Here is a 22632-nt window from a genome sequence, read left to right as displayed (position 1 = left end):
CATACATCCCTGTTCCTGGCCAAAAGGAATGGTTTTAACAAAACCCACATGATCTCAAGAGAAAATACATAGAAATATTCATATAACATTCTCATTTATATTAATTTATATTACAAATATTGTTATTTTATTATAAACACATAAATTATATATAAATTATATATAAATTAAATATATAAATTATAAATACTAATATATAATCATATTATATGTTACATATAATTTATATAATAATATAAATTACATGTAATATAAAATATAAATTATGTTATATGTTATATATTCATATATTTATATATTATATATTTATATAAATTATATATATAATATATTTATATACTTATATACAAATTATATATATTAATATGTAAATATATATGTAAACTATATATATCATATAAATCATATGTTATATAAATTTTATGTATTTATATATAAAATATATATGATTTATACATATTTAATAAAACTTATTTATAATATAGGAAATACATATTATATATACACATATAATAATATATAAACTAAATATAAATATATATTATTATATTATATATAAAATTATTATCATATAGTATATCTAAATTTATATTTATTTGTGTTATATTACTTATTGTAATGTAATTATATAATAATATAATTTCTATTATTAATAAGATAATGATATGATTATTATATTATAGTTTAATTTATATTAATATAATATATAAAATATATGGATTATATTATAATTATATATAAGTGACTTATAATATATCATATATATATATGTAATTCTATAATATGTAATATATAATATACATAATACATAATTTATTATATATAAATATAATTTAAATTATATAGTTTAGTTATTTGGCTTTAGATGGTTTTAATGCTTCTGATAGTGTTTTTTCGCTTAGCTTTATCTGTATAAATTTTTATTTTATGACAGTTCCAAACATTTTTAATTTTTTTTTAATAACAAACATTTATTGGTGTGACTTATGGTTGAAAAATGTTCCTACATGAGATGTGCATGACCCAATCATTAAATAGAACATTTGTGAGGTGAACACACATCCTCACCCACGTTTTTATATCCAGTTTTTAAGATAGCCAATTCCTCCTCTCTCTCCACCCCAAAACATGTGAGCAACTGCTAATGGAAAGCAGTAAACAGCCACTTGGGCTATAGCATTTTCAACTCCACTCTGAGGTGAAGATTGCAAGTACATTCAAGACTTAAGTTCTCTCAACTGTCTCCTAATGAAAGTTCCTGAGTACAGTATTTACAATATTACAGCACTAGCAGATCATTGTCTACAACTCTTCTCTTTCTGCTGTATTCTCTTCACCAGTCCGGGGTGGGTCTGGACTTCCATAGAGTTTGCTGATAATTGGCTGAACAATTTCTTCTAGTTCCTTCTGTTTAGCTTTGAAGTCTTCAATGTCAACATCTTGATGGCTTTCCAGCCATTCAATCTTTTCCTCTCCAGCTTTTTCAACGGTCTCATTATCTTCAGAGGAAACTTTGCCTCCCAACTTTTCTTTATCTCCAATCTGATTCTTTAAAGAGTAGCATAGCTTTCAAACTCATTCCTAGTATCAATGCACTCCTTGAGTCTTTTGTCTTCCTCAGCAAACTTCTCATCAATTTCTTCAGTTGTCAGTCGATTTTGGTCATTGGTAATTGTAATCTTAATTTTGTTCCCTGTACACTTGTCTTCAGCTGTCACCCAAAGAATACCATTCACATCTGTCTCAAAAGTGACTTCAATCTGAGGGACCCCCTGTGGAGCAGGAGGAATTCCAGTGAGATTAAAAGTACTCAGAAGGTGGGGTGTCTTTTGTCAGGGGTTATTTATCTTCATAGACCTTGATTGGAATAGTAGGTTGATTATCAGAAGCTGTAGAAAAGATCTGAGACTTCTTGGTGGGTACCACATTATTCCTTGGTATCAGCTTGGTCATGACACCTCCCACAGTTTCAATACCAAGTGTCAGGGGACATACTTCAAACAGTACTAGGTCACCTGTATCTTGATCACTGGAGAGTACACCAGCCTGGACAGTGGCACCATATACATCAGCCTCATCTGGGTTTATTCCACAGGACGACTCCTTGCCATTGAAGAACTCTTTAACAAGTTGCAGAATCTTTGGAATTTGAGTAGAGCCACACACAAGAACAATCTCATCAACATCAGACTTCTTCAAGTCAGAATCCTCCAGTACTTTCTGAACAGGCTTCATGGTAGACTGAAACAGGTCCATGTTTAACTCTTCAAATTTTGCCCAAGTCAGGGTTTCAGAAAAGTCTTCTCCTTCATAAAAGGACTCAATTTCAATTCTTGCTTGATGTTGAGAAGACAGGGCCTGCTGGGCCTTTTCTACTTCATGCCAGAGATCCTGCACAGCTTTGTTGTCTTTCCTAACATCTTTGCCAGTCTTCTTTTTGTACAGTTTGATCCATAACATGCTGGTCGAAGTCTTCTCCACCCCCTGAGTATCAGTATTAGTGACCATGACTTCAAAGACACCATTGTCAATGGTGAGAAGAAGCATATCAAAGGTTCTACCACGCAGATCAAACACCAGGATGTTCTTCTCTCCCTCCCTCTTATCCAGGCCATAAGTAATAGCAGCTGCTGTAGGCTCATTGATGATCCTCATAACATTCAGGACAGCAATAGTTCTAGCATCTTTGGTTGCTTGCTGCTGGGCATCATTAAAATAGGCTGGTACAGCAACAACTGCATGGGTAAACTTCTTTCCCAAATAAGCCTCAGCAGTCTCTTTCATTTTAGTGAGAACCATAGCAGAAATTTATTATGGAGCAAATGTCTTAGTTTGCCCAACTCCAAGATCAACCTGAATGTATGGTTTAGTTTTTTTTTTTTTTTTTTCAACCACCTTGAAAGGCAAGAACTTGATGTCTTGCTGCACAGACAGGTCATTCCAAGTGCGGATGAGAGCCCTTTGGTGTCAAAGACTGTGTTCTCAGGATTGAAGGTGAGCTGATTCTTGGATGCATCACTGATCAGACATTCCCCTACAGAGGTGAAGGTCACATAATATGGCATGATGAGGTTGCCCTGATCATTGGAGATGATCTCCACATGGCCTTTCTTGAACACCCTGATGCAGCAATAAGTGGTCCCCAGGTCGATGCCAACCACGGTACCCATGTCCTCCTTGTCCTCATCCTCAGCCAGGGCTGCTGTGCAGCACCCCAGCTACCACAGAGAGCTTCATCTTGCCATAGCTGTTGGCCACTTGCTCTCGGTCAGCAGCCAGAGAAGCAGACAGCCAGAAGACACAGGCAATCTAGCAACAGGCTGCAGCTAAGAGCAATGAGGTTACGGGTCTGTCACACTGAGACACCTCAACTCTGTCCATCTGTGTTGTCTCTGCCAATGTCTGAAACTTTTTAGTATTGAAGTGCATTTTATTTCTACAATTGTATTGACTACCATATGTAAAAATTGTCAAGTAGTTAAATATAGATTCACAAGCATTTTGGCCACTATGTAAATATTAAAAAGTTAAGTGAATTGTCAATGCTTCCATACATAGTATAACAACACAATGGTCAAAGATGCACTAGAACATTATGTGGGAAGAAATATATTCATACCCAATCAACATTTTTCAGGTACTTGCATTCAGAAGCATTTTATGAATCAGCACCAGATTTGCTCCAAAATAAAACTCATTTTCCCCTACTGCCCCTATTTGTTGAGAACAATACCATATATTAAGGATACATTTACATGGATCATTTTATAGAGAAAATCATTTGAAATTTAAAATTATAATACTTATTTTATGCACAACTTCAAAAACACAGAATTTAAAGACAATACCAGTGAGGCACTATCATTCTATATGACTAAAACACTACCATTCTATATGACTAGCAAACACAATAGAAGGCCAATAGGCAAAATACACACTTTGGCCATCCTATACAAAAGGGTTCTTTCACAACATTCTTTCCTAAAAGAAACACAATACCAAAAAATGAAACAAGAAAAAAGAAAAAATGAATTTTGACAACCCTACACAAACTGTGGCATTTCAATTTCAAGGTCTTGTAACTCTTCCATTTGTTTTAGCCTGAGTCCTTGGCACATTGGATTCATGTCAGGCAGGCCAACCTCCTCACGGTTCTCTTTAGGCTCAGTGGCTGGCTTCAAAACATAAGCTGATGTGCTGTCTGCCTCTGGAACAGATTTCTCTACATGTCTCAGGAGAGTAAGAGCTGTGCTAGGAGGCACTGCTGCTGAAGGTGAAGCTGGTCTCTCCTCAGTCACCCTGACTTTGCTGGTCAGAGTAGGTGGTATGTAAAATGTGGTCCCAAGATGGATCTGCAATATTCTGGGTGCTCTTGAAGGAGCAAGATGGTGAGAATGAGAGGAATGTCTCACTGGTGCCTCTCTTGCTGAACTGGCTGGCGTGTTGGGCTGTGTGGCATCGCTGGAATGGTCACCACTAACCCTGAAGCTCATTGTGACTTTTTCCTGGAGTGCACTTGGCACAATCACTGCACTCATGCCAGTTAAGTTCTTTGGTTCACATTGTTGTTCCTGAGTTTTTTGTGGAATCTGCTGATCAAAGCCATTAAATTGGAAACCAGCAGTAGTAGGGGTATCTTTTCTATTAAGTACTTCAAAAGTAAGATTCTGGCAAAACTTGTCTGAATTCACATTTCCCACATTTCTGCTGCTGTTTCTCTCATTAGGAGAGCTTGCAATATGGAACCTATCTATAGGCAAATGGAAATGTATAATCTTGGTGCTTGGCATAGGCCTCTGTATATCATTTTTTGCCACATCAGATTTCAGACTAAGTGGTTTTGTGGTTTTACACATATCATCCATCTTTTGGGATGATGATTCAAGTTGTTTGTTATCTGAAAAATAAGAGATTTTTTTTTTTAACTTCATGGAGCTTGGTTAATAAGGAAGTGTGGTTATTTATAAATGGGCACTCTCTCAAAAAATATAGTCTTACATGTTTTTTTCCTACATGATATTCTCAGTCATCTATGCAGAGGAATTAAAAATCCATACACTATTAAAGGCTCATTTTGAATTAAAGCATTACTTTTTAAAATTTATCTAAATCAATGGAACAATTAGCTACAAAGCACAAAATTTAAAAAAGAACACTTCCTGAAGTAACTTTTTTTAAAAATTTTTTAAAGAGAGAGAGAGAGAGAGAGAGAGAGAGAGAGATTTTTTTTAAATATTTATTGTTTAGTTATTGGCAGACACAACATCTTCGTTTGTATGTGGTGCTGAGGATCAAACCCGGGCCACACACATGCCAGTCGAGCGCGCTATCGCTTGAGCCACATCCCCAGCCCAGTAACTTGTTTTAATATACTATCTATGAATGATTATTTTCTGGGTTAGAACATTCCTGATTTCAATAGGCAGACAATGGTAACTCTACAACAGTAACACTATTCTGTACACCCACCAAAGCCATGTCCTGAATCCCAAGGACTTTTCCTGTCAATCAATCTGCTTCCCAGATACATTCTTTCCATACAGAGGGCAACACACCAGAGAGGACTTGGATGCTCTCCCAGCTAATCCACTAATACATGGCAACATCCTCTGGTCAAAGGAAGGTTGAAGAGCTGTCAAAATTGCCATTGTGCTACTGGTCCTGAAGACTCCAGATTTAACTCCTTCTCTTTCTTTTCTAGTCTGGCCCTAAGGTCCCTGTTTTCTCACCTAGAACCCTAGCTCCTCACACTGTGTCTTTGCTGAATGTACCCCAGAAGCTCCTGTTACTAGAAAGGTGCAGCCCTCTGGCCAAGATCCTCATCTCCCTCCTGGGAAACATCAGAAACCTGTGTGCCTTGCCAGTGGTCTGACGGCTTTCCAATGGCCCTGTTCATAGCCCGCTGTCCTCATCCCTGCCACCTTGTCCTTCTACCATATCCTTGGGCAGTGGTTTGCAGACAGGTGCACACCAGCATCACTTGCAAGTCATCATCTCATCTGACCTTCGTCTTCACCTGAGGCTGCTGGGCTCTCTTCTCTGGTTCCCAGGCAGTGCTCATATGATTTGTGGTCCTGGGTCCTTCTCCACATTGATAGAAGGGAGCTGAGCCATTGTGGTTGGATGGTAAACACCAGAACGTATTTACATTCCTGCAGAACTTCGAGCACCATGAAGAGTGCAGGCTATGCAGTCAGCGGCCTGGGTGCTGGCTCAGCTCCTGCTCCAGTTCTGCCCTGGGCAAATCTAGTGCATCAGCCCTACCTGCCTTCTTGTGTCAAGACAGACTCCTATGTGGAGATATGTTGGCATGTGGTGTTAATGATCTACTAAAGAAAAGGCTCAGAAATACCTGGTATATAATGAAAACTTCAAATATTTTAAAATTATTTATTGTTATTACTATACCTACCTGGAAATCCAATTTTCTTGGACTGCAAAACAAGTTTACATTTAGGAATGAGACAGGATGAGGTTCAAATCCTGAATCTACAATAATTTAGGGATATGACCCTTGGTATTATTTACCTTGCTGAGACTGTTAGCTATGGCTTAAATGAGGCCAAGGTTCATAGCACAGAAATGCTAATAAGATCAAATCAGATAAATGGAATCAGTGAGTTCAGTGCTTTTCTTTGCAGAGGTAGTGGACTGTCTTTGTTTTCAGACTTTCTCAGGCTACACTCATTGATATTTCATTAATTTAATATGTCAAATTTAACATATATTGCTATATGTTGAAAAATTTGGATTTAGCTCTACTAAAGCAGAAATGAATGGAAGGTTTTCAACCCCCTTACCAGAAACCATTCACTGAAATAAAATGATCAAAGAACAGTGAACAAAAAGACTGGAGCCAAGAAAATGGAAGACATGTGTGCTTAATGTGCTAAAGTTAGGCCACAGGTAAAGGGATATCAAAAAACTTTAGGAGTCTATTTTTTTGAGTTTCAGAAGTACAGCTTTTTTCTCCTTTGACTTTAATTGATTTCAAAGAAGTAAAGGTGAAAACAAATTTCAGAAAGAGAACAGAAATAATTTATGAATTTCAAAATATCTTTCACAAGAAAGAAACAAAGCATGATATTCATTTAAATGACATTCGTTAAACTTTCTCAATGGCTAGCAAAGTTAACTAATAAAACCTTGAAGTTTGAACCAACCTTAATTTACCTTTTTTAAAGAATGAAAATTGTAGATGGACACAATATTTTTATTTTTATTTATTTGTTTTTATATGGTTCTGAGGATCCAACTCATGGCCTCACACATGCTGAGGCAAGCATTTTACCACTGAGCTACAAGCCCAGCCCTCACCTTGGTTTTTAATCACGACTTCTTGGCAAGGTTTGAAATATGCAAACATATATGTTACATGACCACTCACCAATGAGTCATGCATCCCATTTTTCCAATGCATTTTGCTTGCATTCTGATTCCTCAGATGATGTAGCCAATTCAAAATTTTGAATTTCAATATCTGCAGTGTGGATATCCTATTGATACAAGAAAAGTTTTAAACTAAGAGCAAAATATATCTCAAAACAAACAGTTCAAAGACTATTAACTTGTTAACAAAAACATCACAAATTTAATGTAATTGTATAATGGTCAAAACTCACTTGTTTGTAGAAAAATATTCTGACTTTGGGGAATGTTCTGTTGATATTACAGGTTTGGAAGGAGGGCTTTTACCCACTCGAGGTTCAACAACATAAGTACTACATGGAACATTTTGTGGCTCTAGGGACACATCGAAGATCATCTGTGCATTGGTAATGAGGAACTCTTCCAACAGGGCCTGATTGGCATATGCAGCACGGGAGGAGGAGATGGTACCAGGAATGGTTGTAGGCCTGGGCCTCATGAGACAGGGTCCAAATATCAACCCCAACATTTTTGAGTTCATTAGGTTTTCTTTAGAATGGTCTTCAACCCTGAAAAGAAGAACACATAAAGTGTATGAGATTTGCCTTATAGAGGTCCTTAATGGTAGTTTACTATGACTTGAGAAGGGTCAAGAAAACTCAGGATGTAGAAGACTACAAAGGGTTTGTCAAGGGTCAAGTTTGGGGGTCTAGGGAAAGAATTCTTTGTTTCATTATGATACCTACCACACACCAAATTGAGTTTCAGAGTACTATATTAGGATAAAATGCATGTAAGTAGAAGGAACTACTGAACTCTTAGTAGCAGAAGGAAGAAAAATACCCCTAAAAATTGCTCCATCTTTGTATGTGGGATATACTCCCCATTTCTTATACTGGAAACTGAAACATCACTGTCAATTTCTCTCTCACTGCCCAGTTATTTTTCTTTTTTAAAAAAAATTACCTAGAGTTGGACACATACCTTTATTTTATTTATTTATTTTTATGCAGTGCTGAGTATCAAACCCAGTGTCTAATATGTGCTAGGCAAGTGTTCTACAACTAGCCACACTCCCAGCCACCACAGCTAGTTTTCTAGCCTAGATGACTGTTTCTCATGAACATCTCTCTATTCTATGGCCACCATCAATGTTCTGGTTTTACTTCAAAAACTCTCAGCTTGTTATTTCTATGACTATCTAAGGAAATCTGTCTCTTCCTTATTTAGCTATCAGGATGATACTAGCCTTATGTATGGGTAAAGAAGCTGTGATATATATATATATATATATATATATATATATATATATATATATATATATATATATATATATATATGTGTGTGTGTGTGTGTGTGTGTGTGTGTGTGTGTGTGTGTGTGTGTGAATGTGGTAGTTTTGCTATTTGTCTTTCAGAGAATTCATCACTGATGTATAGAAATGCATTTGATTTATGGGTATTGATTTTATATCCTGCTACTTTGCCAAATTCATTTATTATTCTAGAAGTTTTCTCGTGGAGTTTTTTGGATCCTCCAACTATAAAATTATATCATTTGCAAAGAATGATAATTTGAGTTCTTCTTTTCCTATTAGTATTCCTTTGAATTTCTTTCATCTAATTGCTCTGGCTAGAGAGGCAAGGATTATGTTGAACAATTTTTAGATGGAATGCTTCCAGTTTTTCTTCATTTAGAATGATGTTAGCCTTAGGTTTAGCATAGAGAGCTTTTACTAAGTTGAGGTATGTTCCTACTACTCATACTTTTGCTAATGTTTTGAACATGAAAAGATGCTGTGTTTTGTCAAATGCTTTCTCTGCATCAATTGATATTATCATAGGATTCTTCTTTTTAAGTATATTGGTGTGATGAATTAAATTTATTGATTTCTGTACGTCGAACCAACCTTGCAACCCTGGAATACACAACTTGATTGTTTTTTTCATATGTTTTTGTATGTGATTTGCCAGATTTTATGGAGAATTTTTGCCTCTATGTTCATTGGGGATATGGATCTGAAATTTTCTTTCCTTGATATGTCTCTGGCTGGTTTGGGTATTAGGGTGATACTAGCTTTACAGAATGAGTTTGGAAGGGTTTCCTCCTTTTCTATTTTATGGAATAATTTGAGGCCTTCAACAGACAAATAGATTAAAAAAGCTTTGGTATATATGCACAATGGACTCTTACTCAGCATTACAAGAGTATAAAATAATGGCATTTTCAGGTAAATGGATGGAGTTAGTGAATACCATGAAGTAAGCCAGTCCCCCCAAATCAAAAGCCAAATATTCTCTCTGATAAATAAATGCTGATCCATAATTGGGTGTATGGTGCTGGAGGAACATTGATTGGCCACAGGGGAGGGAAGGAAGAGGAGGGGTATGTGGTAGGAAAGATGGTGGAATGAGACAAACATCATTACCCTAGGTACATGTAAGATGGCACATGAGATGTGACTCTACATCATGTACAGAGAAATGAACATTTCTGCTCCATTTGTGTACAATGGATTAAAAACATTATACTGTCATGTATAACTGATTCAAACTAAAAAAAACATATATGTTTTAAATTTTTATTTTATTTATTTATTTTTATGTGGTGCTGATCTTTGAACCCAGGGCTTTGCACATGCTCTACCTCTGAGCCAAATCTCCAGCCCCTCCCAAAATACATTTAAACAAAATGTTAAAAAGGAGATCTGAATTGCTGTCAGAAAGGTCTAGCAGGCAAATCTGAATATGTAAAATTCCTGATGCCAAGTTCTTTAGTGAATACAGAAACAATATGGTCAACTCATCTGCCAGGTAGGTAAGATTGTCTTATCAGGCTTCTAGGAAGGGTAGCACAGTTCCTGCTACTGCTTGCTATATTGTATCCTAATGTAATCAAATTTTCCAAATGCAAAATGATTTCTTGTGTCTCCATGTCTGTTACCCTCTGCCTAGTATGCTGTTCTGCATATTCTCTACCAAATCATCACACAGTTCTTAAAGTTGAACTCAAGGGCTTTTGCCTCTTCTGCTCTATCCCTACCCCCAAAACTTTCTATGCATGCCTGCAAGCTGTGCACAGCTAAAAGAAAAAGGATGATGATATACTGTGGTTATATACAGGTCTGTTCCCCAAAATGATGAGCCCACAAATAGTAGAAACCCGGTGTTTTCATCCTAGTCTCCCCAGCCAGAGCCTGGCACACAGGAGGCGTCTGAGAGAACCATGTTTGCTGAATGAACATATATTCAATGTCTCCCTTTCCCAACACATAATAAAAACATCCTAAAAATCATTTTGAAAATTATACCACAACAATATAAATGTACTGAATACTATTGCCCTGTACAATTAAAAATGGTTAAGATGGTATAAAAATTCTTACCACTTAAGATGGACGACAAGGTATTGTAGAGTGTTAAAATTGGATGGTGGCAATTGTCTTAGAAGGTCCTTGGTTTTGAGAAGAATTTGGTTGATTTCCATACACATATTTCGGTATGTGTTGTCTTCATAGTTGTCCCTTTTTGTGTCCTGTTCTTGGTTAATCTGTTGAATGACATTTGCAATTCCTGGTACCATTGGAATAAAACCAATGGTTCTGGTAGCTAAAGAAATAAAATTATATTAAAAATACCTTTGGGTTGAGGTTGTGGCTCAGAGGTAGAGCACTTGCCTAGCACATGTGTGGACCTGGGTTTCATCCTCAGCAGCACATAAAAATTAATAAATAAAATAAAGGTATTGCATCGTGCTACAACCAAAAAATAAATATTTTGAAAAAAATCAACTTTTTTTTTTCTTATAGTCAACTGTAAGTGAGAGTTACTCAAAGAATTTAGCATGTCCCTTTAGATTTACAAAATCTAAAGACAATCTGTATTTATTTATTTCTTTTTCAGTTCTGGGGATTGAACGTAGGGCCTCAAGCATGATAGGCAAGCACTCTAGTACTGAGCTTCATCCCTTCCCATAAAATATATGTGTTTGGTAAGGAATTGACTTAGAAAGCAAATCAAAATCTTGACTATAAATTTTATTTATGGTAGTAACAAATTAATAGATAATGAGTGAAATTCTAAACTTTAAATGAATTTTAAACTTTAAGCTTTATGATAGGATTTTAAAAGTCTTAATCTTTATTCTAAACACATTATACTAACATCTGCCTCTCAAATAGCATGATATTCAGCTGTTTTACTGGAACAAACATAGGATAGTGCACAAATCAATAAAATGAATCAGAAAAGGCATGGATTTTATGAGTAAGGGGTAAAAATATCAAAGTGCTACAGGGCCCAGATTTTACTTGGGCATGAATGAAGATCAGCACAAGATAATATGACCTACAAAACCATACTGTCAACATCTCATGAATCTTTAAAACAGGCTGATTTGCAATGAATAGATCAAAAGAAAAAATTCTTACAACAAATATCCACTGCCATAAGAATTTCAATGTTTCTACTGATCTACAATAGAAAATTCAGTGAACATTTAGCTACCTGATGTCCTATAATATTTGTGGCAATTTAGGGTGTTTCCCTGTGATCAGTTTCTATCTTCACCACTCTGATATCTGAAGCAAGTCAATTTAACTCTTGGAGCTTTAGGTCAATGAGTCAAATAAAGGCTACTCTCTGACACTATTGCAAGAACTGAGCACACTTTCCAAATGAAATTCTTAGACATACAAAATTTCTCAACAGAATGCAAGTTTATTATATTGAATCCTATTCATCTCTTCTCCCTGACTGACTAAACAAGATTAAGGATGACACATTATGAGACTTACAATCATTCAAAGGTATCAACCTCCATTTCTCAGTTGAGGTGTCTGTAAAATGTGATTAAAGAGCTATCAATGCTTTTCTGGGCTAACATTGTAGATCCAGCAATTTATACTTAATTTCTTTCCCTCCTTCAACCCCACTAAGATACTGTAGGCTCATAAGGACTAGGAAAATAGAGAAAACAAAAAGCAACAAAATTCACAAGTAGAAGAGCAGATGAACAAGTCCTGATGCAGCATTTACAAGAGAGTTTACCCTTTGTCACTCAACATGATTTTCAGAATCCTAAAGGGACATGGACAATCACTACCAGGTTTAGGTTAGGTTGATCTTGGGTTAGGTTGCATGTAGGCTAGCTGAGAAAGCTTAGCTCTCTATAGAATCCTGTCTCTACTCCATGTACTAGAGCAATCTCCTTCCTAAAACACTGGAAATTTTTTCTCTGAGCAATGTGATACAGAGGCTCTCTGAATTGAGGCAATGCCAAACATAAGGCACAGAGAGGTAATTGTCTTCCAGTGGAGATTTGTTGGGTATATGCACACTGAAAACACAGATCCTACAGTCATCTTAGGCACCCTTGCTCCCACAGTATTGGTACTGTATCTCTAGGCAAGGAAAAAACCCTTTCCTGGGGAACTGGGGCTTTGGCTCAGTGGTAGTGCAATCATCTGGCATGTGTGAGGCACTAGGGTTGATGCTCAACACCACATAAAAATAAATAAATAAACTAAAGGTATTGTGTCCATGTACAATTAAAAAAAATGCCTTCCTGGAAGGATCACACCAGTGCCAGAACAGGGAACTAGAGAAATGTAGTTAGGCATATAACAAACAGTCCACCTAGACCACTTTATAGTAAAGTTCAAAGTTTTTAAAAAGCCTTGATGTGTTCAAGTGCTTCCAATGCGATTTCAAGTCCAAACTTTAACATAACTAGACACCATGAAAGACAAAAATCAAAACGGTTAGAAAAAGAACAAATTGAAGGTCTAAAACTGTCAATATTCTGGCAACCAGTCAGATATGGTGAAAGAGTACTGGAAATGCAACTGATCTAAATTGAGATGTGCTCTAAATGAAAAATAGATACCATATTTAAAAGAAGAAGATCTGCAACACAAATAAATAAACAAAATACCTCATAATTTAAAACACTAGATATTCAAATTGTTAAATGATATATTAAAATTTTCTTCACCTAATTTTTAAATTTTATGTTGCTATAAAAAACTTAATGTTATATATGAGGGTGACATTGCATTTCTACAGAGGTTAGAGGCTAAATAGAGAAAAGAACACTTAATGAGAAAAATCGATGAATATCCACAATAGAAAGCATAATATAATCTTTTTAAAAATATTATCAAAGGAATAGAAAAATCACACTTCTTGAAAATCAAAACATGATCTCACAAATGGAGTAATTTACATTAGTCAAGAAGAAAAAGACAAGGAAATGTCTTAGAAAGGTTTTGAAGAAAAAAAGAACAATACAGGAAAGGTAAGGGAAGTAGAGAACATATATGCTTGCCAGGCAAGTGCAAGACCCTGAATTTTTAATTCCCAGGATTACAAAAAACAAATTTATAAATATTTATATGTGTGTTGTGTATGTGTGCACACACACACACACACACACACACACATCTCCAAATAAGAGCTTCAGGTGCAAATTACAAAGAGAGAGGATGGGTGGGGAAATGGGCAATAAAAATAAAGAAAAGTTCCAAGAACTAAAGTGCTCACAACTGGCAGAGCTCATGGAGTGGCCAGAATACTGGATGGAAATATATCCACATCAAAGTACATCATTATAAAATCTTAGAATAATTGGGGGAGCAATATTTATATGAAATATAAAATATTTTTTCTTTTTATTTGATGATAGGTTTAGAATACAAATTTAACCTGTTAAAGGTGTAAATTTAACACTTCACAGATGTTGTGTGAAGTAAATTGGGACAGATCTACTAAATGCCTACTGTTTTCCAGAGCTTGACACAGTCTTGCCATTTTTGCCTTGTTGCCACTGACACGATAAATACCCTTGAAGAGAAAAGAAAAACAGTATGCAATATTTTACTTTAGTACAAAGGGCTAAATACAGACATCTAAACAGAGTTGATGGATCTACTTCAATTTTTATTGGTATTTAAAAAGTTGAATCAAATAAATAAAGATTTTCCAAATAAATATGAATAAATTCAGTTATTATAAAGAAAGAGTGCTGATTTTCTTAAAGTCTCTTTTTCATTAAAACAAATCAAAAAAGGCATTTATGTTTTTAGAGTGTTAAGAGTTAACAACATACTTCTAAATACAAGGCTGTCTTTTCAATCTCTGTAGAACACATTTTTATTATGAAAAGAATGCCATCTGGCTCCTTTTTGGCAATGCGTGAGAATTCTGCTCTAAATAAGTGAGTTTTCCCCTGAAGTTTCTGATGTCTGCAAACAATGGCTAAGTTTACCATGCATTTTTTATGGCAGACAAGAAGACACTAAAAGAAAATGTTTTTTGAAAGATGATTGACACACCTTAAAATTATTCACAACTAAGCAAAGTACAGGCAGACTAATAATGACAAAAATAAGTTAAAAAGTATTACTTGTGGTTTTTGAACTACATTTAACAGCAAAACAAAGTAGAAAACTAGAAATAAACTGTGGGACTTTATGAAAAATGTACTGGCAGAGCCAGGTGTGATGGCATATGCCTATGATTCCAGCTACTTGAGGGGTTGAAACAGGAAGATCACAAGTTGAAGGCCAGCCCAATCTAGCAAGACCCCATCTCAAAACACAATTTTAAGAATGGGTAGAGTGCTTGTGGGGCATGCACAAGACCCTGAATTTAGTTCTCAGGAGTACAAACAAAAAATTTATATATATATATATATATATATATATATATATATATATATATATATATATATATATATATATATATATGTGTGTGTGTGTGTGTGTGTGTGTGTGTGTGTGTGTGTATGCACACACACACGTCTCCAAATAAGTAAGATCATAACAAAAATGTATAGAGCAAAATGAAAAATTGTGATTCCAAAAAGATCTTTCCTCTTTGCTTTTAACACCTCGGAATATGACAATGCATTCACAGTATCTACATCTTGTGGGAAATCTCCATTTTCTGAACTTATGGGTGGCAGCTACTCTTGCCATTAATGGTTGCTGAAATGTTCCAAGGGAACTGGGTCCTTACAACAGAAATGTTAGTATGTAAGAAGGGTAAAATGACAAAAAACTTATACCACATGATATTATACTTGGAATAATTTTTAGACTTTGAGATTTTTTATATATTACAAAAAGCTATTATTTTGCATTTCTAACATGAAAAAAAACATCTCATTTCTCGATCTCTTATAAAATGCACATTTTTTTTTCTTTTTTAGTCACTTATGACAGTGGAATGTGTTACAATTCATATTACACATATAGAGCATAATAGTTCACATCTCTGCTCATATACAAAGTATATTCATACGAATTTTTGTCTCCATACATGTATTTGGCACAATGATGACCATCTCATTCCACCATCATTTCTAACTCAATTTTCTCTCCCTTCCCCTGCCACCCCTCTGCTCTAGAGTTGGTCTATGCCTCCCTTGTTCTCCCCTCCCTACCCCACGATGAATCAGCCTCCTTATATCAGAGAGAACATTTGGCATTTGTTTCTTTGGGATTGCTTAACTTCACTGAGCATTATCTTCTCCAGCACCATCCGTTCATCTGCAAATGCCATGATTTTATTCTCTTTTACTGCTGAGTATATAGGATTTTGGAAGAACCCTGCACGTTTTTATGCAGAAATTAACAAGTTGATTCTAAAATTTATATGAAAATGTTAAAGATATGGAAGAGCCAAAGAAATTTTAGAGAATTTAGACTGCTTAAGATTCACTGTAGACCTACAGGATTCAAGATTTGAGATTTGGCCTAGAAAGAGACATTTAAATCAACAGAATAAAATAGAATCCAAAAGTAGACTCTCATGTATTTAGTGAAGCTATTTCTTTTTTTTAAAATTGATTTTATTTTTTTAATACATGACAACTGGAATGCATTTCAATTCTTATTACACATATAGAGCACATTTTTTGTATCTATGGATATAAAGTATGTTCATGTCAGTTTATGCCATTACACATGTACGATATTTTTTGCATTACATTCTTAATACACATATAAACAACATTTTTTCATATCTCTCTTTGTAAATAAGCTATGATGACACCCATTTCAAGTCTTCATATATGTACTTTGTATAATGATGTCCATCACATTCCACCATCCTTGCTATTCCACTTCCCCCTCCCTTTCTCTCCCACCCCTCTTCCCTATCTAGAATTAATCTCATACTCCCATGCTCTTCCTTTCTACCCAACTATGAGTCACTCCTCTTATATCAGAGAAAACATTCATCATTTGTCTTTTGGGGATTGGCTGACTTCACTTAGCATTATCTTCTCCAAAGCCATCCATTTACCTGCAAATGCCATGATTTTGTTCTTTTTAAATGATGAGTAATATTCCATTGTGTATAAATGCCACTTTTTTATCCATTCATTGATCTAAGGACATCTAGGTTGTCTCCACAATTTAGCTATTGTGAATTGTGCTGCTATAAACGTTGATGTGGCTATGTCCCTGTAATATGCTGTTTTTAAGTCCTTTGGGTAAAGTGCGAGAGGAGGAATAGCTGGGTCAAATGGTGGTTTCATTCCCAGATTTCCAAGGAATCTCTATACTGCTTTCTCAACTGGCTCCACCAATTTGCAGTCCTACCAGCAATGTATGAGTGTACGTTTTCCCCCCATATCCTCACCAACACTTGTTGTTTTTCTTCATAATAGCTTCCATTCTCACTGGAGTGAGATGATAGAGTAGTTTTGATTTGCATTTATCTGCTTTCTAGAGGTGATGAGCATGTTTTCATATATTTGTTGATTGATTTTATATCCTCTTCTGAGAAGTGTCAGTTCAGATCCTTGGCCCATTTATTGATTATTATTATTATTATTATTTTTTTTTTGGTGCTTAGCTTCTTGAGGTGTTTATATACCCTAGAGATTTGTGCTCTATCTGATATGTGAGGGGTAAAAATTTTCTCCCAGGATGTCGGCTCTCTGTTCACCTCACAGATTGTTTCTTTTCCTGAGAATAAAAATTTTAGTTTGAATCCATCCCATTGATTGATTCTTCTTTTTAATTATTGTGCTATAGGAATCTTATTAAGGAAGTTGGGGCCTCGTCCCACATGGTGAAGATTAGGGCCTTCTTTTTCTTCTATTAGAGACAGAGTCTCTGGTTTAATTCCTAGGTCCTTGATCCATTTAAGTGTTGTGCATGGTGAGAGATAGGGTTTCAATTTTATTGATTGCATATGGATTTCTAGTTTTCCCAGCACCATTTGTTGACGATGCTCTCTTATCTCCAGTGCATGTTTTTGGCACCTTTGTCTAATATAAGATAATTTAAATTTTGTGGGTTAGTCTCTGTGTCCTCTATTGTGTACCATTTGTCTACCAGCCTGTTTTGGTACCAATACTATGCTGTTTTTATTACTATTGCTCTGTAGTATAGTTTAAGGTCTGGTATAGGGATACAACCTGCTTCATTCTTCCTGCTTAGAGTTGCTTTAGCTATTCTGGGTTCCTTATTTTTCATGAATTTCATGATTGCATTTTTCTATTTCTATGATAAATGCCATTGGGATTTGGATGGGAATTGTGTTGAACCTGTATCGTGCTTTTGGTAATATGGTCATTTTGATAATTTTAATCTGCCTATTCATAAACAAGCAAGGTAGATCTTTCCACCTTCTATGGTCTTCTTTTTATTTTTCTCTTTAGGGTTCTGTAGTTTTCATTGTATAGTTCTTTCACATCTTTTGTTAAGTTGATTCTCAAGTATCTGTTTTTGAGGATATTTTGAATGGAATAGTTTTCCTCATTTCCTGCTAAGAGGATTTGTCACTGGTACACAGAAATGCTTTTGATTTATGGGTTTTGATTTTATATCCTGCTACTTTGTTGAATTCATTTACTATTTCTTGAAGTTTTCTGGTGGAGTTTTTGGGGTCTTCTATGTATAGAATTATATAATCAGTAAATAGTGCTAGTTTAAGTTCTTCTTTTCCTATATTTATTCCTGTAATTTCTTTCTTCTGTCTAATTGATCTGGGTCAGTGTTTTCAGAACTATGTTGAATAGAAGTGGTCAGAGAGGGCATCCCTGACTTTTTTTCAGATTTCAGAGGGAATGCTGTCAGTTGTTCTACCTTTAGAATGATATTGGCCTGAGGCTTAGCATAGATAGCCTTTATAATGTTGAGATATGTTCTGATTATCCCTAGTTTTTCTACTGTTTTGAACATAAAGGGGTGCTGTCTTTTGTCAAATGCTTTTTTTTTTTTTTTTGCATCTATCAAGATGATCATATGATTCTTATCTGTAAGTCCATTCATATGATGAATTACATTTATTCGATTTCTGTATGATGAGACAACCTTACATCCCTGGGATCAATCCCACTTGATCATGGTGCACAATCTTTTGGATATGTTTTTATATTTGATTTGCCAGAATTTTATCAAGGATTTTTGCATCTATGTTCATTAGAGATATTGGTCTGAAGGTTTCTTTCTTTGAAGTGTCTGTATCCGGTTTTGGAATCAGGATGATATTGGCTTCATAGAATGAGTTTGGAAGTACTCTCTCTTTTTTTCTATTTCCTGAGATACATTGAAGTGTGTTTGCATTAGTTCTTCTTTAAAGTTCTTGTAGAACTCAGCTGTGTATACATCCGTTCCTTGGCTTTTTTGGGTTGGTATTCTTTCGATGGCTTCTTCCATTTTTTTCACAGGATATTGGTCTGTTTAAGTTGTGTATATCTTCCTGACTCAATCTGGGCAGATCATATGACTAAAGGAATTTATCAATGCCTTCACTGTCTTCTATTTTATTAGAGGATAAGTTTTCAAAATAATTTCTAATTATCTTCTGTATTTCTGTAGGGTCTGTTGGGATATTGCCTTTTCATCACGTATGCTGGTAATTTGAGTTCTCTCTCTCCTTCTCTTCATTAGCATGGCTAAGAGTCTGTCAATTTTATTTATTTTTTCAAAGAACCAACTTTTAGTTTTGTCAATTGTTTCAATTTTTTCTTTTGTTTTGATTTCATTGATTTCAGCTCTCATTTTAATTATTTGTTGCCTTCTACTGCTTTTGTTGCTGATTTGTTCTTCTTTTTCTAGGGCTTTGAGGTGTAGTGTGAGGACATTTATTTGTTGACTTTTTCTTCTTTTAAGGAATGGACTCCATGCAATGAATTTTTCTCTTAGTACTGCTTTCATAGTGTCCCAGAGATTTTGATATGTTGTGTCTGTGTTCTCATTTACCTCTAAGAATTTTTTATTGTCTGCCTGATGCCTTCTGTAACCCATTGTTCATTCCGCAACATATTGTTCAGTCTCCATGTGATGCAGAATTTTTAATGTTTAGTTTGTTGTTGATTTCCAATTTTATTCCATTAAGATCTGATAAAATGCATGGAAGTTCCTTTAATCCTTTGTATTTGCTAAAAGTTGCCCTGTGACATAGTATATGGTCTATTTTTGAGAAAAATCCATGGGCTGCTGAGAAGAAAGTGTATCTGCTTGATGCTGGTTGATATATTCAATATATGTCAGTTAAGTCTAAGTTATTGTATTATTGAACTCTACAGTTTCTTTATTTACCTTTTTTTGAAAGATATGTCTAGTGGTGAGAGAGGTGGGTTAAAGACACCCAAGATTATTGTGCTGGGAGGTCAATTCGACTCTTGAACTTGAGAAGAGTTGTTTGATGAATATTTTTGCACCATTGTTTGTGGCATAGATATTTATGATTGTTAAGTCTTTTGGTGTATGGTTGCCTTGAACAGTATGTAATGTCCATCTTTATCCCTTTTGATTAGCTTTAGCTTGAAGTCTACTTTATTTGATATGAGTATGGAGACCCCTGCTTGCTTCCTCAGTCTATGTGAGTGGTATGATTTTCCCAACCTTTCACCTTCAGTCTGTGTGTGTCTTTTCCTATCAAATGAGAATCCTGTAGGCAGCATATTGTTGGATCATTTTTTTAAAAAATCCAATCTGCTAGCCTAGGTCTTTTGATTGGTGAGTTTCAGCCATTAACATTTAGGGTTACTATTGAGATATGTTTTGCATTTCCAGCCATATTTATTTATTTTTGTTACTTAACGTGACTTGGTTTCCTCTTTGATTAGTTTTTCGTTTAGTGTACTACCTCCCTCTGCTGTTTTTCATGGTTGTTTTTCAATTACTCTTCATGAAATATTTTGCCAAGGATGTTTTGTAGTGCTGACTTTCTAGGTGTAAATTATTTTAACTTTTGTTTATCATTTAAGTTTTTCTTTCTTCTTCAAATCTGAAGCTTAGTTTTGCTGGGTACAATATTTTAGTTGGAACCCATTATCTTTCAGAGTTTGAAATATATTTTTCCAGGATCTTCTAGCTTTCAGGGACTGTGTTAAAAAAAATCTGCCATTATCCTAATTGGTTTTCCCTTATATGTAATCTGATTCCTTTTTCTTGTGGCTTTTAAAATTCTCTCCTCTTCCTGAATGTTCTACATTTTCATTATAATGTGTCTTGGTGTGGGTTTTTTGTGATTTTGCATTTTCGGTGCCCTGTAGGCTTCTTGGATTTGGATTTCCATTTCATTCTTCATTTCTGAAAAGATTTCTGATATTATTTCATTGAACAGATTGCTTATTCCTTTGGTTTGGGCCTGTGTGCCTTCCTCTATCCCAATAACTCTTAAATTTGGTATTTTTATGCTATCCAATATTTCTTGGATGTTCTGCTTGTGGTTTCTTATCATCTTTGCTGTGCTGCTACATTCTTTTCAAGATGATAGACTTTGTCTTCCTGGCCTGATGTCCTATCTTCTAAGTTGTCTACTCTGCTGGTGATGCTCTCATTTGTGTTTTTAATTTGGTTTATTATTTATTTCATTTCAAGGATTTCTTTCTTTCTTTCTTTCTTTTTTTATACCTCAATCTCCCTGTAGAGGTGATCTTTTGCTTCTTGGATTTGTTTATGTAGCTCATTGTCAAAGTGATCTTTCAATGTCTGTATTTGTTGTCTAATGTCTTATTTGAGATTCCAAAACATCTGAATAATGTTAATCTTGAAAAGTTTCTCTGTCATTTTTTTTCTGCTCTTTCTGATAATTCTTCTAATGATGTGTGTCTTCAATTGTTTCTGGTATTTTCTTCCCTTGTCTTTTCATGTTGCTGGCATTTCTTTCCTGCTCTGTGGGACTGGTGTTATTGCTTTTATCCTATAGATTTGTAGTGTTCTTGTATATTCCAAGATCCCTCCTTTGTGGGGAAGGACAATGTTGACAATTCCCAATATCAACAATACATCACCTATGTGTAAATTACTGCTATTAAGACATTTACTGTTAGTCTCAATGTCTAGTAATGTTGGATTCAATTATAATTTAAAATATAATCAGTAATATCATAGAAGGTGTACATTTTCTGGCGGTGGACAGAGAACTGGGGATCAGGTGACTGATGATATATTAACAGGGAAAGATGTGAGGGAAATGGGGTTAATAAATCTTAGGAAATATGGAGGAGAACTCTAATCAAGAGTGTTAGTAGCAGGAGAATAGACAGGAGGTAATTTAGGGGAGACAAGTATGTGGGAGGACAGTAGAATGCAAAAAACAACACATATATGTATTTAGAAAATTACAAGAAGTAAAAATTATGAGGTTGAAAGAGGAAGAGAGATAGAGGAAGAAAAATAAAAAGAAAAAAGAGAACACAGAGAGAGAAATATAAAAGGGGGTCTTATGCAATTCCTCTATATGATATTATGCTGGGGACTCAGTTCTTAAAGTTCTATTTCATACAAAGTTCTTGGTTGCACATATGTTGGGGTTGTGAGGACCAGAGGAGGAGGGGTAGAGGAGAAAGAAAGAGGATAAAAAGGAAGAGAAGAAAACAAAAAACAAAACAAACAAACAACAAATTACTCTCAGAGTTCCGTTTTCTTCTCTTCTCTTTCAGTAGGTGGAGTTGTCTAATCCAAGCTTGAGTCTCTACCCTCAGGGTGGTGCAGGCAGTCCATCCTGAGGTACTTAGAAGTGAGCTGGGTGAGCAGCCACTCCTGGTCTTCTGGGGAGATATGGGCAGGCACGTAGACCTGGGAGACAAGCAGCTTCCTCAGGTTGCTCATCAGGCCCAATAAAGGAGCACAAGCATCCAAGGTGGAGGGTGCCCAGGTGCAGTGCACTTCCACCTTCTGGACAGAGTCCAGCTGCAGTAATCTCAGGACCTTCCTGGTGTGGCCAGTGGGTTTCTCAAAGATCTTCAGCCTCTTGCAACACAGGTGTACCATGTCCCTTCTCTTTGTGACCCACA

General features: G+C 35.4%; 1 protein-coding gene and 1 pseudogene across 1 annotated transcript; both read right to left on the bottom strand.

Moving 5' to 3' along the window:
• Positions 1–1302: 1302 nt before the first annotated feature.
• Positions 1303–3237, bottom strand: LOC139707467 (endoplasmic reticulum chaperone BiP pseudogene; annotated as a pseudogene).
• Positions 3238–4043: 806 nt separating this feature from the next.
• LOC139707395 (rho GTPase-activating protein 29-like) lies at positions 4044–22609 on the bottom strand. Its single transcript, XM_071618633.1, is given in 9 exon segments — positions 4044–4897; positions 7388–7496; positions 7619–7937; positions 10754–10937; positions 10940–10976; positions 14073–14210; positions 14476–14666; positions 15244–15381; positions 22315–22609. Coding segments are annotated over 9 exon segments (2265 nt in total).
• Between the last annotated feature and the right edge of the window lie 23 nt (positions 22610–22632).

Source organism: Marmota flaviventris, chromosome 10 (assembly GCF_047511675.1).
Source record: "Marmota flaviventris isolate mMarFla1 chromosome 10, mMarFla1.hap1, whole genome shotgun sequence".
NCBI lineage: Eukaryota > Metazoa > Chordata > Mammalia > Rodentia > Sciuridae > Marmota > Marmota flaviventris.
This window is presented reverse-complemented; position numbering and strand designations above follow the sequence as displayed.